This window comes from Nycticebus coucang, chromosome 5, assembly GCF_027406575.1.
Source record: "Nycticebus coucang isolate mNycCou1 chromosome 5, mNycCou1.pri, whole genome shotgun sequence".
Taxonomy (NCBI): domain Eukaryota; kingdom Metazoa; phylum Chordata; class Mammalia; order Primates; family Lorisidae; genus Nycticebus; species Nycticebus coucang.
Window position 1 is genome coordinate 52,651,462 of NC_069784.1, and position 18,126 is coordinate 52,669,587.

General features: G+C 47.4%; 1 protein-coding gene across 2 annotated transcripts; it reads right to left on the bottom strand.

Moving 5' to 3' along the window:
• Window positions 1-1,840: 1,840 nt before the first annotated feature.
• ITGA10 (integrin subunit alpha 10) lies at window positions 1,841-16,861 on the bottom strand. Of its 2 annotated transcripts, none has more exons than XM_053591781.1 (30): window positions 16,718-16,861; window positions 15,138-15,249; window positions 14,841-14,950; window positions 14,534-14,625; window positions 14,194-14,308; window positions 12,671-12,798; window positions 12,344-12,492; window positions 11,539-11,689; window positions 11,178-11,343; window positions 10,966-11,039; window positions 10,559-10,703; window positions 10,210-10,358; window positions 9,833-9,976; window positions 9,493-9,696; window positions 9,056-9,186; window positions 8,473-8,639; window positions 8,239-8,381; window positions 7,725-7,838; window positions 7,422-7,507; window positions 7,112-7,253; window positions 6,862-6,954; window positions 6,630-6,706; window positions 6,395-6,484; window positions 5,939-6,023; window positions 5,646-5,759; window positions 4,977-5,057; window positions 4,727-4,840; window positions 2,772-2,867; window positions 2,363-2,476; window positions 1,841-2,087 (listed from the first exon to the last, which is right to left on the bottom strand). In XM_053591781.1, the coding sequence occupies exons 1-30, from the start codon at window positions 16,767-16,769 to the stop codon at window positions 2,022-2,024; spliced, it is 3,504 nt and encodes a 1,167-aa protein (XP_053447756.1). In that variant the 5' UTR covers window positions 16,770-16,861; the 3' UTR covers window positions 1,841-2,021. The 2 variants fall into 2 exon arrangements, with proteins under 2 accessions (XP_053447756.1, XP_053447757.1); XM_053591782.1 differs by having other exon boundaries at window positions 6,395-6,481; window positions 16,718-16,825.
• Window positions 16,862-18,126: the final 1,265 nt, after the last annotated feature.

Sequence of the window (18,126 nt, forward strand, 5' to 3'; positions counted from 1 at the left end):
TCTTTTTTTTTTTTTTTTTATTGTTGGGGATTCATTGAGGGTACAATAAGCCAGGTTACACTGATTGCAATTGTTAGGTAAAGTCCCTCTTGCAATCATGTCTTGCCCCCATAAAGTGTGACACACACCAAGGCCCCATACATAGCCTCTTAGTGTTATCTGAGATGCCACAGAGAAGTTATGACTTGCTGCTCAAGGTCACATAACTAATAAATGGAAGACCTGGGATTTCAATCCAGGCCTATGTGCTTCTCAAACCTACACACTTTACACTCTATAGTTAATTAAGTAGGTAAGAATTGCAGGAAGCTGGAGCACATCACCAGCAGGACAGCCACAGAAAACACTTGAAACACTTCATAACTTTGCCTTCCAGAGACTCCACCCTAGAAGATCTCAGGCCAAGCAAGAATCCACCTCTCGCCATTAATAAGCAGCCTACATCTTTAGAAGCCTTTAGAGCCAGAAGTCATTTAACGCTGAACTTTATTTGTTCTAACCATCTGATATACTGTTCACCCCGCTAGAGACAATGCTCATGATGGTAGCCTTCTGCAGATCAGAGACATATGCCAAAATAAACACTGTGGTCAGGCCTCAGGAGCAGCCTGGAAGGACAGGTTCTGTGGTTGCTGGTCAACTATCCAATCATGTCTTCTTTCTTCTCAGATAAGAATGGATGTTGATTCTTCAAATGGCTATCAGAGTTGCACTCTAGAGACCAATAACTGACTTTGGTATCCAAAAATCTTTATTACAAAAAAGTATCAATTACCCAGTTGTCTATGAGAATCCAATTACCTTTACTGTGGTGAGAACCAAAATATGAAGGCAGGGAATGATGGTGGTCAGAGGTGGAAATTAACTTGGGAATTTCCAGTAAACATCAAGAAAGGACTGGCAAACTGATTCCACCAGAGAAACCCTACAAAATATGACTAGGGAAACATTTTCTTAGGAGCTATTTGTGGTATACCTTGTACCAACGGCTTTGGTGTGGTAATGCAGACCCCACTCGGTCAGATCCCCTGGGGCTGCTGCTTCCCAAAGCCTGTAGGGTGAAAGGGGTTCCTACCAGCACGTAGCAACCCTCTTCCTTCTGCTTTCTATGAGGAGGCCCCAACGAAGGCTCAAGAGGAAATAGACCTGAGAGAAGCAGAGAAAACACCACCCAGGGAACCCAGTATTCTCTGCTAATCCAGTTCTAGCCACCTGGGGGCCCCTGGCTCCAGAAAATCAGGCACCAGGCCCTGGCTTCGCTCCCGGGGAAGGCTGTAAGTAAGCAGGCAAGCCCATGGCCAGCAAGCCTGGGGGCAGCTCCATTTTACCAGCACCTGAGGGCGGCCAAGTGCACCACAGTCTCGGGTTTCATAGGGGATGGCAGTTGCCTGTCTAAAGGGTTCTCTGTTCCTTGGAATTGTACAAAATGTCTCTTGCGGCTTTTCCTCCTCCCTCCTTTTTTCCTGTTGACTCTCCCCATCCGGCTCTATGAATCACCAGACTCCACAGGAAAGCAGCAGATGTTGACTTTACTTCTTTCTCTCAAGCCAACCTCGGCTCCCTCCTGTGGTGTGGGAGCAGGCAGGAAGGTGAATGGGTGGGAGAATGGAGAAAGATAATCCTCACCTTTTCCAAATTGTGAGGAAGGACAAAGAGAGAATCTGAAAGAAATCAGGGACGGAGGCAAAAACAAACAAACAAACAAAAAACCTTAATTCCTGGGGTTGGGGAAAAATGGGCCCAAACAAAGATCACAAAGTTGGCTATGGAACCAGGATCCTGAGGAGGAGGGGACCAGAGGATGGGAGCGTTGCTGGTTTTGATGCCAACCCTTCTTGTCTAAGGTAAAGCCTCATCTCTTGCCAATAGCATCCTTGTGACTCAAAAGTTGTCAGGCCTGCTGGTCTGGGGAGATAGTCCAGAGGCTTCTTCTTGTCCTATATGAGCCCCCAAATCTCTGCTCTTATACAAGTCTCTTGAAGAAGCTGCCAGGGAGGCCTTTCTAGAGCCTTATTCTATATTCATTGCTCCAACTTCTGTTCTCGTCTTTCTTCCTTGAGGATTTTCTTATGGGCAAAGAAGCCAAGCTGTAGAGGAAGAGATAAGAATCATTGCCAAATGCCTTGAATGGGGACCTTGCCAATAGCCCTCAAACTTATCTGAGGTCTTTACTTTTGTTCTGCTTCCAAAAATGAGATTCACATTTATCTTATTTGGCTTAGTTTAATTTCACCAACATTTGGATTATAGTGAAGAAAATATGGACATGACACATCTAGCCTGCACAAATCCTGTTCTCCCTGCTATAATCCTTCAACTTGTGGGCACCAAGCTCCACACTCCCAACTAAAGCTGTGCTTACCTTCCACAGGCAGAAGACCAGGAGAGCAAGCAGGAGGAGCCCTCCCAGGACACTGCCAATGAGGATCCACAGGGAGATAAGGATAGGGCGAGTCTGAATCACCTCCAGGAGACTCTATATGGGCAGAAGAGAGATTTTTTTTTTTTTTTTTTTGCCTATACCCTTTATCCCAGATAGCCTTGCCCAACATTCTAACAAAGCCAGTCCCCAAATAGAATAAATAACATCTTTCTATACAAAGGAAAGAAACTGAGGCAGGAATAGAGGCAGTAGAACTTTAAAATCCTGATTTTCTCTTCTGACTCACTGACTACTGCTTAATGGAGATGCCTTTATTCTGAAAGATCCCCCATATCCCATCCCCATCATCGTTATTTTCACAGCTCTCAAACTCAGTCTCCATCCCCACCTCACTCTGACGGGAGGCTTCAGTCAACTGTAGAACACTGCCCTCCTTGGTTCCCAGCTCAAAGGTGCTGACCACTGTCAGAGACTTGAACTTGGCCTGTTGAACAAGTGAAGAGGAAGAAATTTAAAGTGAACCTTCATCAGGTAGTGAGGGTCTTTGGAATCCCAAGAGCAAAGTTAAAGCTAAGAGGCACAACTTCCCAGGCAATTAAGAACAGAAGAAAATGTTGATGACCAATGGGAAATGAGACAAAAGATAATAAATGGAAAGCCTCTGGTCCTTTATACATGTTCTTTGCTCTACCTGAAATGCATTCTACTCCCCTTTCCTTAGCCTCTTCCCTTCCTTTAGGTTAAAGTTTAGATGCCATCCCCACTGGGAATTAGGGTAATGTTTCCTCCCAGCTCCCACCAATCCTGGTGTTTACTTCTCTATCTTTTACCACTGAACTATAAGATCCTCAAGGTTAAGGGCTGTGTCTAGTGAACCCTTGTGTCCTGGTGCCTAATGCCTAACACAGTGCCAAGTATATAGTGGTTTCTTAATAAATCTTTGTTGAAAGAATGAATAAATGAATGAAAAAAAGATACCCAAGAAGGATAAAGAGAACCAGAATTGGAAAAGGGTGGTTTGTCAGATTTAACTTTCCAAAAACAAATGCCTACATTCCACGGATCTTGTGTTATTTAAAGTAGATGATACCTGGGGAAGCACAGTATCAACCCCTAGTGCTAATTAGCCCTCATAATTTTTTTTGTTTGTTTTAATACAGAGTCTCACCCTGTCATCCTGGATAGAGTGCCATGGAGTCATCAGCAACCTCAGTCACTTGGGTTCAAGCTAGGACAAAGTAACTGGGACTATAGGTGCCTTCACAACTCCTGGCTAGTTTTTCTATTTTTTAGTAAAGACATGGATTTTGCTCTTGCTCAGGCTGGTTTCAAACTCCCGAGCTCAAGCAATTCACCTACCTCAGCTTCCCAGAGTGCTAGGATTACAGGCACGAGCTGCCACTTCCCCCCTCCCCGTATGATTAAGATGTAATTTTTATGCTCAGGAACTCACACTGATCCTGACTCCCTGTCTATTAAGTTCAATTTTATTTCCCTAGCTTCAGAGATCTTTCATAATCTAGATCCCTCCCAACATACACGTACTTCCCATTACTTTCTAATACAAATCCTGCATATAATATCAATTATTCATTTAACCAAAATGCATTAAGCACTTACAATGAGTTAGGCATGGGCTAAATGTTGGGGATATTCTCCTTGGTACTAACCTAATATACGGCCTTTTATATACAGGCAGTCAATGGATTATTAGCTGATTAAACTGAGGTATCCTGTAAATGTTGATTAGTCATTGATATAGCACCAAGGAATAATAAATGGAAGAAAATACAAGGACAATAACTAGATTTTATTGAGTATTTACCATATATCAGCTCATTATTCATTTATTCTTTACAACAACCCCATGAAATAGATATTATTGTCCTCATTTATTTACTTTTTTTTTTTTTTTTGAGACAGGGTCTCACTTTGTTGATCTCAATAGAATGCCATGTTATCATAGCTCACAGCAACTTCAAACTCTTGGACTCAAGCAATGCTTGTGCCTCAGCCTCCCAAGTTAGCTGGGACTACAAGCACCCACCACAATGCTAGCTATGTTTTAGAGATGGGGTCTCGCTCTTGTTCAGGTTGGTCTTGAACTCCTACGCTCAAGTGATCCACCCACCTCAGTAGATCCTCCATCACCCAGAGTATATTATCGTTATTTTAGAGATCAGGAAAAAAGAAGCTTAGAGTGATGAAGTAACTTGCTCACCATTAAAGATAATAAGACACAAAAGCAAAACTTGAACATGGCCCTGTCTACCTGCAAATCCTATGCCACAATTCCAGATAGAAACTGAAGGGGAGGATAGTAGAAAAAGAAAGAATTTTTACCTTTCGGAAAAATTCATTGTGAACTAGCCGCAGTAGTCCAACAGAAGCCTCAGTCCCCTTGGCCAGCTGCCCAAGGTAGCAGGTCACCACCTGACACCGAGTATTGCTCCCATTCTACCAGAAGAGATAGACAGATCAGGACCCTGGGATGGAAGGATCCCCCTCTTACTCCCTCCGGTTCCCACTGCCCTGTCCCAGGGTACTTAACCCTGCTTGCATTCCCACTCCAGACACCCTCTGTTACTCGTACCAGTCTGTTTGTGCGCTGAAGCTCCTCTGGATGTACAGGGGGCCTGAAGGGATCAGTCGGGTTCTGCACCGTGCAGCTTGCCTAGAGGAAGATACAACTTGAAATCCTCCTAATGGAGTGAGGTCAGCCACTCCAGGCTGAGCAGGGACATACTGCCCACACTTGTAGTTCTTCCCTTTATTATCTCTTTCTTTTTATTTTTCTTTCTTTCTTTTTTTGTTTTTGAGACAGAGTCTCACTTTGTCACCCTCAGTAGGGTGCCATGGTGTCACAGCAACCTCAAACTCTTGAACTTAAGCAATTCTCTTGCTTCAGCCTCCCAAGTAGCTGGGACTATAGGTGCCCACTACAATGCCCTGCTTTTTTTTGTTGTTTGTTTCCAGAGATGAGGTCTTGCTCTGGCTCCGGCTGGTCTCAAACTCATGAGCTCAGGCAATACACCCACCTCAGCCTCCCAGAGTGTTGGGATTACAGGTGTGAGCTACCGCAGCTGGCCTATTATCTCTTTCTTTCTTCCCAAATAAGCCACATGTATTTTAAAAAAGTCCTCCAGAGGGATGATCCCTGAGAGCAGTGGCCCAACAGATAGGGAGCTGGCACGGGGACCAGCTTCAGTAAGCCCACCAGTTTAAGATGGCAGGATTCCATTCACTCCTAAGCCAGACTCACATTGCTAGTGATGACTTGAGACAGTGATAGGAAGTAATTGCCCCCATGGGCCACAGCAGGAAGGAGGGCTGAGATGGTGAGGCCACTGACCACATAGCATCCAAGATTCTGAACCTAAGAGGAGAATTGAAAATGGGAGGAGGTGGGAGACAGAAGATGACTCACCCTCATCTGTTCCTTTTTACCCTAGATGCCATTGAAATCCAAGAGAGATTCTTCTCATCCCTTTCCCACACATCCCACACAGCTGTTGCTCCCGCCCTCCTCATGCCAAGACCCCTCCGACTTCTTACCCTAACAGTGGTTTTGAATTCAGGGCCAGGACCCACCGGGAGGGTCCCATATGGGTGAACCTCATAGCGGTGCAAGGTGGACTCACTGTGTGAATACCAAGTCAGGAAACACGTGGTCACAGCCATGATAGACATAGCACGAGACATGGGTTCAGGGAAGGCAGGACCAGTACATGGATTAAGAGATGGGGTACATGGGGAGGATAGAAATGGAACGTGACATAGACCTGAAAAAAACTTTATGGTCACATTTCATAACCCCTCATCCCAGATCCAATGCCCAGGGCCCGGCAAAACCCTATACTTAGAAAAGTAAGATGCTTAAACGAGAAGGTTCAGCATGAATGGGGCGAAAGCAAAAAGATTGAGGAGCCCCAAGGGTTTGGGTTTCCAGGGACACTGAAACTCATGGAAGGAAAGGGAAGAAACATAAAAGGTGTAAGTCTGAAGCCATACCTGGAGAACAGGAGATGAGGCTCATATCGGACGTAGGCTGAGGTCTGGGCTATGTTATCTTGAAGGGTCCTATTTCTCTCCAGGCTACTACTGTAGGGAGAGAGGGGAGAAAATCACATCTAACCCATGCCCAGACTCCCATTTCTGATAATAAAGAATTCAGTGCTTTTCCTCCCCACCCCTCTAGTCAAGACCCCACAGGAGAAGTCTGAGAGGACAGTCCCTTTGTTTTTACCTGGTAGCAGTCAGCTTCACAAAGACCTGGCTCAGGAGGGAGGAGCAGCTAAACTCAAATTCTAGCAGAATGGTCACCTGGGGGCACAGGACATACGGCTAGTAGAAATAACTACACGGAATAACTACAGAGGCACAGAAACCCTTATGCCTCTTTCCCTGAACTCCCAGGACCCTCCGATCCCAGCCTCTGCTCTCCCAGAGCCCCCTCTTCACCCTGGATCCCAACTTACCTTGGCTCCAGTCTGGAAGACAGGATGACCCGCACTGCAGAGCCGGGCATGAGCAGAAGGGGCTGTGCATTCCATCTTTACTGGGCTGTCTCTCTGAGGGCAGAAGAATGAAGGAAGATGCTGGAGCTGGGGGTGCCACGGCTGTCTCACCCACAGCCTCTAAACCCTGAGCCTTTCTTTGGAGCACCTTACAGATGAAGCCAATACCCCAGTCTTCCTCCCCATCCCTCACCCCTTCCTTCAAGGGCACCTGAGGAGTGAGACTGGCCAGGTGGAGGTTTCTAGAGAAGCTGAGATTCAGGCTAGTGTTGTAGGCATTTTCTTTCCTGTTCTCCAGAGTTGCAGATACCAGAACTTTCTGCCGGCCACCTCGAACCATGAAGGGGGCCTTCCTGGGAATGGTGGTTAAGGGTGGTGGATTAGGGAAAGACCAGGGGCTGAAAGCAAGCCAAAAGTCTTACTTTTGTTATCATGGGTAAGAAACAACCCCCTAGCTCCCTTCATGTCCCTTCCAATTTGTCCCAGGTCACCCTGGTTTGCCTAGTGCATGTCCATCCAACCTGGAGCCTCTAATGTCCATATTAGCTTGAAGCACCAGGTCTGTGACACATTCATTGTCAGGGCCACAGTCCTTTGAGAAGGGAACCTGAAAGAGAAAGAAGGGGCTGAGGGCTGAGAGGAGGGTAAGGAGAAAGGAATGGTATTGGAGAAGAGTGAAAAAAGAAGAATGAGTATATTTTGGTTAGAGGGGCCCAGATCAGCTTTCACTGTGATTTCATGTCTCCCTCCTCCCTTTTCTCTTAAATTCACTGGGAGGGAAGTTTTGGGAACCCAGAGGCAGGGAAGAGCTTGGGACTGCTGACCAATGTTCGTATAGAGGTAGGCGAGCCCTCTTCCAGCACAGGCCCTGGTTTTGTGGTATTGTCCAAGGTGAAAGTCACAGTCAAGGCCACTGGCCGGAGGTAATCTGATGTATCCTGAGAGAAATCAGAGTCAAGGATGATGAGGAGCCAGAGTTAGGAATACAACCCAGGCCTCTGGAAGAATATAATAATTGTAGTGATCATTTCTGTGTGCTGGGCACTGTCTTAAGGTTTTATCAATACTTTTAAACTCAGTTCCAAAACAACTCCTGTGGTATAGTTATTATTCTCACCCTTTGCAGACCAAGAAACTGAGGTTTAGTGGTAAAGTAACTAGCCAGGGTTTACAGGCAGTAAGTGGTAGTGAAAATTCAGACCCAGAACAGCCTGACTGCAAAGTCTGAATCACTGCACTTTCCCAGCTTCAGCTTTCCTGCCGAACCAGCTGAGATTCCTCCTTGGACCCAACCTCACTCTCAGGCCCTGATGCAAAGCAGTTTCTGCTCCTCCTCACCATCACATGAAAGTGCAGCTCCTCACAAGTGACATTTCCCACACTGAGCCGGCGCCTCCGAGGAGACAGCCTCTGGCCAGACCCATCAAATGCTGCACGTGCTCCTGCCATCCTCTCATCCAGTGATGCTGCAAACCGAATATCTGAAGGAGGCAAGAGTGAGGGTGGAGAGGAGTCCAGAGACCAAGGCAGAGGAGGAGTTGAGAAGTGCCAGGCTGCACTCTAGTCACTCACAGAACCGATGATCCCAGCGACCAGGAGTATGAGAAGTCACTTGGAAGCAGAGGGCTGCAGTTAGGCAGACTGCCTCCTGGCCCCGCCGTCTGCAGTCCTTCTGAACCACGCTGATGTCTGGTGGGATCACATCCAGTGATGGGGTCAGGCGGACAATGGGCCTGGAGCTGGGAACAGGGTGGGAAAGAAATTCTAGCAGTAGGAGGGAAGATCTACAAGAAGTGCAAACCCGCCTCACACCCTACACCCAATAGCCATGTCTGTCTCCGCCTTGTCAAACAAATGAGGGCTTGGATTCAGGTATGAGCTCTCCCCTGCACTCTCTGGCAGAAGTGAGATAATAGATTCAATTCAATATACATTTACCATACCATATGCTGGGCATTGGGTTAAAATCTCTACATGGATTTTCTCATTTGATCCTCACTATTATCCTATAATATTATGCCATTTTATAAACTAGGAAGGAAGCACAAAGTAAGTTGACCAAAAAAAATGAAAAGTGTAGTACTATAACTTTAAGGCCCTTCCTCTTGACAGCTAAGCTATGCTGTCCACTGCTACCTGGGCTGGGACACCTCACCTGAGCAGGATGGCTGCCCCCTGGGCACCCACAGCCACATCTACCAGGTCATCTCCATCCAGATCTAGCCGGCCATCCACACTTCGGCCAAAGTAGTTGAGGCCCTGAGGCATGGAGACAGCAGCAATCCGCTAAGAGGAACAGAGAGGAAACTGAGGCAGGGACTCACACACCTGGCTTCTCAGGCCTTCTGCCTGCCTCTTTCTAATCTTCCCAGCAGGGGGAGATTAGAGGTGTCCCAGCCCAGGGGGAAAAGAGAAACTTGCCTATGCTTAGGAGTTCCTAATTCAGCAACCTATATCCTACCCCTACTGCCTTACTTTTTTTGCCTACTGATAAAAGCACTTGTTCAGTTTGGATCTTAAGCCAAGGGGACTATTGGTAAGCAAAGGCCACTTCCTACCTCCATGACCCTGCTTTATTTGGGCACTCCTGACCTGGGCAGGATGAGGCCTGATTCCACATTGGGTGCCGTGATATAAGTACAGTGCTCCCTGGTGCCCATCTTCCAGGGGCGCCCCCACCGCCACATCAGCAAAACCATCTTGGTTCAGATCAGGAAGAGCACCCATGGCAAAGCCAAACCGAGCATCCTGGGGGGGTTCTGGCTGAAGGGTTCCTTGAAGCATCAGCAAGGACTGCTAGCGGGTGGTGAAAAGAAGATAGAAGATGCTATTCAGGAAGCCATTCCCTCTCAGCAAGACCTCAAATGGATGTGCTTTTCCTTTTTTCCTCCCTCACCCGCCCCCAAGTCCTAGGGGTCCAGCACATTCTCACCTGGCCTATCAGATACACATAAACACGTCCTGTCTCCTTGTTCTGGGGTCCCAGGAACATGGGGGCAGCCACAAGTAAGACATCAGTTGTTCCATCCCTATCCGTATCCAATGGGCAGAGCTCACTGCCAAAGTATGAGCCAATCTGGGGAGTGGTGGGTGGTGATGACCCCAGAGAAAAGGGAAGTGATTGTGGACAGGTGGTCTCAGTGGGAAACACTCACTGGCCTGCCAGTCTGATCCTTACATCCCTGACACTCTGCCAACCAGAATGCAGCACAGACTTTTCAGGCCTCTCTCTTGCCCCTTCACACTGCTCCCCCACAGTGTGGAAGTCTCCTGGGATCCAAGAGTCCCACCCTCCCTTGGAAGACCTACCTGTTCCCCCTGGAGGCTCTGGACAACCCTCACAGCCCCATCTTTCTTAAGCTGGAAGGCAATGACTTTTCCTCGATGTCTAAACCGAGGAGCTCCTGAGAGAAAGAGGCGGTGTCCACCCCGCAAAAGCATAGAGGAGACAGAGTAACCTAGAAGCAAGAAGACACCAGAGGGAAAGGGAAAGAAGGGCAGAGTCAGAGCAGGGGCTTCCCTAAGGGCACGGAAGGCAGTTCCAAGGGAAGTAGCAAGAGATCAGTGAGAAGAAACTAGGGAGTAGCTCATATCCCCCCACTAGGGAGGCATTTCCTCCCCCTAACCCCCAAGTCCTCTGCAACTTTGTGCTACTCACCCAAGTAGGCTGCATGGTTCTGCAAAGCAGGGGGAAACTCCTCTTCCAGAGCCGTTCGTGGGGGGAAAAAGCGGTGTCCCTCTTCAAGCCATAGCACTGAGCCTCCCCAGTCATAAGCCCCTACCATCCCAAAGAGAATCCCATCCTGTGAAGCAGAACCAGACATCTGAGATGGGATCCCTGAGATGACAGTGGGGAACAAGGAGAAAAATCTCTCAAGGAGAGGACCACTGACAATGGCACTCTGGGGTCAGTTGGAAAAGCATGGGAAGGTCAGCAGGGAGGTTGGTTAAAGGAAGGATCTGGAAGGGCCCTGGGGTTGAAGCTGTCTGAGTCAAAGGTTGGAAGGAGTCATGAAGAGGTCAGAGGGTGGGAGGTGTTGTGAAGGGGATCAGTGTCTGTCCAACCTTTAGCTGATGAGTGGAGAAACCAATCTGAGACATTTCCAGCCCAAAAGAGCTTTCATTTTCTCCATGGGACCCTTGGGCATGAGAAATATATCAAGGTAATATCAGGGGAAGACAGTCCTTCCCTTGACCTACTGAACTCAGTCCAGAACCCCATCTACACTCCAGAACTCCCCACACCCTGTCCTCCATTTCTTCTAAGTAATCATTACCCTCAAGGCCAAAAATCCGGTCTCCTAGTGCATCCACAATATCTGTCAGCGCAGCCTCATCTGTGACATTGAAGAAGAATCGCTCATCTGGATCACTGGCAATAGCTCTAATTTCCCGCAGGAAAGAGCTGGGGTCTCTCTGCCGCCGAAGGTAGTGACCAAGGACCTGAGGTCAGGAGATCAAGGTGGGGTCTGTTAGCTGGTGAAGTGAGGTGTTAAAGCTGGTACAGAAAACCGCCAATTAAAAGTGAAGTGTCAAAGGAAAGTGTTTAATGCCCCTGTTTTCCTAAAATTTTTAGTCCTTGGGCAGCTCACAAATCACCACCCCCAACCATCCTCCCAGATCGGAGTTGATTCTCACTGCAATCCCATAGCGTGTCACTCTTCCAGCCTCACAGGCCTTTAGTGCTGCAGGAAGCTCCTCTCCATCATGGGATTCTCCATCAGTAACAACCACCAGTAGCTTGGCAGCCTCAGGTCGGCCCCCATGGGACTGACTGAACCCTTCTGTGCTGAGAGAGAAAGAAGTGTATGCAGACACACACATCACATGCAGGATTTAATGCTATCAGCACTTCACTAAGGTTGGGCATCTTGCCTTTTAGGCCATTTCCCAGGTGTCTAAGATGAAGACTGGCACAGAGCAAGAGCTCATATGTTTGAATGTTATAGAACATACGGAGTAACAGATCACATAATCAACGCAAAGATACAAAATTCATTCAGTCATAGATTCATTCAACAAATATTATATTTGGGACATAAATACTAAGGAAATGTAGAACAGAGGAGAATGGTCAGGTCAGGGGAGTCAAACATGGGCTTCGAATCATGTTTGGAAAGTGAGCTAGGACATGAGTGGTGGAGAATGGCGGTGCCAGGATCAATGTTGGAGGGGAGGGATGGAGAGAGAGAGTTCTGTCTGCAAAGATAAACAAAACAGAGACATGGAGAGGCACAGATCCCGTGTTCTAGATATTGTAGAAACACAACGAGAAGGAGTATAAGGACAGCTGACCTCACTATCCTCCCTGGGGCATTAGTGCCCATACAAAGATAAGCACGCAAAACATCTCCGGATGCTCATACTGCACTCCACATCCTCCACTGACACTTCTCAGCTCTCATCACTCTGGCCCCCAACATCCCCTTTCCCAATGCCTTACCAAGCCATCATTATTGCTTCGGCTGTCTTTGTTTCTCGTCCTTCCCTCCGACTGAGGTTTCTTGCTGCTCTCACTACTTCTTCCTTGGTTCGCAAATCTCCCAGGGACCACTCATGTACAGGGCTCTCTCCATACTGTACCAGTCCCACCTGGGAATAAAGTGTGCATTCAAATGGAACATATATATGTAGGATGGGGGACAGGAGAGAGAAGAAAGTGTGTGGGAGAGGGAAGATGAACACCAGAATACTACTGAAAATGCTGTCTACATTTCTTTCCTCTTTCCTGTTTCTCCCCCTCAAGCCCATCCACATTGCTTTCTCTTACCTGTATCTGCTCCGGGTCAATAAAAAGTCTCCCTACCAGTCTTCGTAGGAAAGTCTGAACTTCAGACCAGGGGTAGATGCTGTTGGAGCCATCCAAAACAATGACAACATCCATATATGTGGGACAGCCTAGGAGGAGGGATATGGTGATGGGGCACAGAGAAGTAGGATCTGGGCTGGGAGGGCACAGTCAGTACAAACACTCATGAGGTACTTTTTGTATGCAAGAAGGGTACCATCCCAGGCTCTGGGTAAGTATGGAAATGAGTAAAAGAGGAGACAGCCATAGGTATACAATTACTGAAAAAAAGAAGGAATTGAATGCTATATAGAAAACAACACTGGAGGGAGGGTAATGAGTGGGGCCACATCTATGGTGCATCTTAGAATGGGTACAGGCGATTGCACTAATGTACACAGCTATGATTTAACAATAAAAAAAAAAAAAGAAAGAAAACAACACTTTTGGCCGGGCACGGTGGCTCATGCCTGTAATCCTAGCCCTCTGGGAGGCTGAGGCAGGAGGATCCCTTGAGCTCAGGAGTTCTAGGCAAGCCTGAGCAAGAAGGAGACCCTTTCTGAACTAAAAATAGAAAAATTAGTCAGGTGTAATGGCAGTCATCTGTAGTCCCAGCAACTCAGGAGGCTGAGACAAGAAGATCATTTAAGCCCAACTGTTTGGTTGCTGTGAACTATGACACCATGGCACTCTACCCAGAGTAACAGAGTAATACTCTGTCTCAAAAGAAAAAAAAAAGAAGAAGAAAACAGCACTTTGCTATAGGAGAATGAAAGAGGATGTTTGCTCTGATAGTAGTAGGGAATCAAAAGAGGCAGCAGCTAAGAAGATATTGAGCACTAAAGATGTTTGAGGAGGCCGAGTGTGGCAGCTCACACCTGTAATCCTAGCACTTTGATAGGCCAAAGCAGGTGGATCACCTGAGCTCAGGAGTTCTAGACCAGCCTGAGCAAGAGCAAGACCCCATCTCTAAAAATAGCTGGGTGTTGTTGAGGGTGCCTTTAGTCACAGCTACTCAGGAGGCTAAGGTGAGAGAATCACGTGAGCCCAAGAGTTTGAGGTTGCTGTTAGCTGTGAAGCCACAGCACTCTACGGAGGGCAACAGAGTAAAACTCTGTCTCAAAAAAAAAAAAAAAATGTTTGAGGAGAGGAGAATATAAGGAAAGGACTTTGGGTAGAGAATATGTGAAACAAAGGGAGATGAAGTTAGAAAAATAGATGACACACAGGAGAATGGTGAGGTACATACTATGGCCAAGGCCCAGAGTGTGTGAAGGGATGAGTTGAGTTTCTGAATTGGTTAGATCAGATCATGGTGTCTTGAGGTCCTGGTAAAGAGTCCGAATTCTAATGTGTTAGGAAATATGAGGCTTGTACGAGCATATTAGGTAGCAATGAGGATAGGCATGACACAAGGCTCCTGCCATATGCCCTTTTGTCCCAGTTTTTCCCCACCAAGCGCCCTCTTCTGAGCACTAACTCCTCAGGCCCTTCCTCTGGCTCACGTTGGGCAGTGGGTGCCAGGCTTCCCTGGGGCTGGAATGAAGCATCCACACGGGCACATATCCCAGAACTGAAGACCGAGCTGCCACAAGCACGAGACCAAAGAGGGGCACAGGCCTGCAAAGGGGTGGAGAAAAGTTACTCCCAGGCTTGGGAGGGCACTCACAGAACACGCTCCTAGTTGAAGGAGGCATTAAGACCACTTCTTGAGATTCTCAACCTTATTTTCCAGGATTTTGGACTCTTGGACTCCTCCAAATAAACTAGTTTCCCTTCCCACACTACTCCTTTTTCCTGGCACAGACCTTCAGAGGCCTTGTCACCACCCTTTCCTTAGCTCACCAGGAATCCCCCATCACCATCTGTCTCTAACAGGGACATCCCCAGGTGCATATTCACAGCAGGCTGAGCTGAATTTCCCAGTTGATAGTCACCTGTTTGGAAGGGAGATGGAAGAGAATGAGATCATGGGGACACAGACAGGATGCTTTTAAGTTCAGGGTGATTTTGGAAGAGAATGAGAAGGGATCAGTATCAAATTGGGGACAGGGAATATATGGGTTATGGGGTTGAAGAACCTGAAGTCTAGGAATTAAGGCTACTAGGGAATCAAGTCAGGTGTTAGGAGAAGCATCAGGCATCTTCTTACCCAAGTGGCCCTTGGCACATGGGGCATTGTAGGGGCCCCCTACAGGGCAGCGATACACGTCCCCCCTCCGGTCACCTGAAGGCCCATCCCAGGGGGCGCCCACCAGCATCCTGGGAGGAGGATGTGAATATAAGCATAGGGTGAACACGACCCTTGGCATAGGCAAGAGGGAAAGGGCACAGAGGTGGTAAGTTTAGAGCCCCAGTCACTTTCAAAAGTTCAGATTGGCTTAGAGTCCATCTGTGTTGTCAGCACTATCACAGTCCCAATCCCATGGGCCTCTAGTTTCCTCCTCACCATCGTTGTCCATCCCCAATATATTGTAAGACACTGTATCCAAATTCAGCCTCTGATGGCCCTGGGAACAGGCGTGGGTGATGCACGTCCAGGTTAAAGGGGGAGCAGAGACCTGTGTGGCCAAGATCATAAAGTTCACATGACGCGGTCAATGAATGACTAGAGAGGCCCAGCAGAAGAGAAGCCATGAGGGAATGTCTTCCTCTCAGTCTGTCTGCCTGCTTTTTCACTCATAAGGTCTCCTGGCCTCTGTCAATGTCATGTACTCAGAGCCCTAAGCAAGGATGATTCCCTTCCTGTGTTTGTGTCCAGATGCGTAACCTGTGGCTCTCTGCCAGGCTGATGCGCAGCTGTATTTCCATTCCTACCCCTGAAATCTCATTCACAGACATGTCTAGAAAGGTCAAGTTACTCTTTTCCACATCATTCCTCCTACACATTCTCCTTCTTAACCTGTAAGGTTAAAAAGAAAGAGAAAGCCTTTCTGCAGCCCCTGAATGATCATTCCTTCCAAACTTCCCCCTAAGACCCAGGACCACAGGGGCAGTGAAAGGAGGCGAAGGAGCGCTGTGTCTGGGTCTCTCTTTCTCTATCTCTTCTTGACTTCCAGTGTCATTTTTACACTTTTACTGTCTTTCTCCAATGTTTAGGTCCCTGGTTGACTTTAGCCCTGGCAACCTTAGTGGTAATTAACTGGGTGGAGCCACTCGCCTACCCACACATAGTTTGCCATCCAGCCTTGCCAAGGGTCCCCTCCCTCCAGTTTCCCACAATTTGCCTCTTTTTTAACTCATCTACCCTCTCAACTGCTCCCTGCCTACCTCTATGGTTTCCTCAACCTTCTGGACACTCAAAAGACCCCCAGTCATGTCCTACCTGACTCTTCTTTTCTAACTCCAATCCCTTTAAAATCAGCTGGTATTTTAGGAAACAAAGATTACAGGGCACTGGCAAAGAAAAATTCCAGGCCTCTTGTCCCTCCCATGGTTCTTTCCCCCAACTGTGTCTTGCTCCTTACTGATTCCAAGCAACCCCCTTTCAGGCTACCCTACCACCACCACTACCAATGTCTATAGCTCTATCACAAATCAAGCTCATTTTAAGAAAGTGTCTTGTATGTGAGCCTTTTTGCATTCAGGAAATTGGCGGGGTTGTATGACCAGGAATTGTAATTCATTGGTTAGATAAACCCAGAGTTCTGACCACATAGTCAGTTATACCTCAGGCCCCAAGGACCACCAAGGGTTGGAAGAAGTAGGGAGGAGGATAACAGGAATGAGACTAGCCACGTGGACAGCTACATCATGTTTCTTTTCTGTCTCCTCAGTCCTACAGGGCTTAGGACAAAGGTTTTATATAATTAGATACAAATCTTAGTCCCAAGCAGCTTTAGCGCCTGCCAGTCTCAATATTGGAGCAGTCATGCTGGGGCATAAAATGCACACACACACACACACACACACAAATGTAGAATCAGTGTTAACTTCCTACCCTGACTCCCAAAGAATTTTAACCCTATTAGTCCCGATTCCAAGCAATTCATATACCTTCCATTCCCACCATAAACCAACCTCCCTCACCTGTCAGGAACATCAGAGGCAAGAACAGGTGAAAGATAAGGGGGCACTCCATGCCTGGTTGTTCTTGGTCTTGTATGAGAAGTCTTCTGTCTGTCCCTCTCCTTTTCTGTTTTCTTTACTTTCCCTCCCATCCTTCTCCCTCCCACTGCAGCTAAAAATAAAGTTGAAAGGAATGGGAGGAGTGCTGGTGGGGAACTGTAGGGAGCCCCAGACCAAGGAAAGGAGGACTGAGCAACTTATGTAGCCTACTTCTCTGCCTTGGTGCTGCCCCCTGGAGGCCTCATCTCGATATTCAAGAATAACACATTTTTTTACTATTTCTGCCATTTCTTTTTCTTCTACCTTTTTTTGTTGCCAGGTCGATAGTGCTTTCCTCAGAGTTGAAACAGAAGTTAGAAATGAGTGATAGATTCTTTTTTTTTTTTTTTAAGACAGAGTCTCACTATGTTGCCCTTGGTCGAGGGCTGTGGCATCACAACTCACAGCAACCTCAAACTCTTGGGTTTAAGTGATTCTCTTGCCTCAGCTTCCCAAGTAGCTGGGACTACAGGCACCTGCCACAGTGACCGGCTATTTTTTTCTTTTTTTTGGCCGGGGCTGGGTTTGAACCCGCCATCTCCAGTATATGAGGCCTGTGCCCCACTCCTTTGAGCCACAGGTGCCACCCCATCTGGCTTTTTTTTTTGCAGTTTTGGCCGGAGCTGGGCTTGAACCCACCACCGGCAGTATATGGGGCCAGTGCCCTACTCCTTGAGCCACAGGTGCCACCCTGGTCTGGCTATTTTTTATTGCAGTTGTCATTGTTGTTTAGCTGGCCGGGGCCAGGTTCCAACTTGCCAGCCTTGGTGTATGTGGCTGGCACCATAACCACTGTGCTATGGGCACCTAGGCTCTTTTTAACTTTCTAACCCTATTTATCTCAACCTGAGATAAGGAAAATGAAAGAACTGATAGCAGTGGTATCATTTTCCTCACACGTCAAGCAGATGGGTTCCAAAATGTGAAGACACATCTCCAAACAAAGCATTACCAGCCCCACTCTCCTTAGTTCTGTTTGTGGTCTCAGCCTGTGCTGCCTTCTGGCATAATAGTTTTTAGAGGGACTATATCTGTGAATAGGTATGCTGTGTGTTTTGTGGCACTGGCATAATTACTTTACCATTAGACCACTACTTGGACACTCTAACTCTTCAACCAGGTATAAATTTCTTAAAGTTGGTACTGTGGTGCTGTTTAGCTTTTTTTTTTTTTTTTTTTTTTTTTTTGAGACAGAGCCTCAAGCTGTCACCCTGGGTAGAGTGCTGTGGCATCACAGCTCACAGCAACCTCCAGCTCCTGGCTCAAGCGATTCTCCTGCCTCCGCCTCCCAAGTAGCTGGGACTACAGGCACCCACCACAATGCCCGGCTA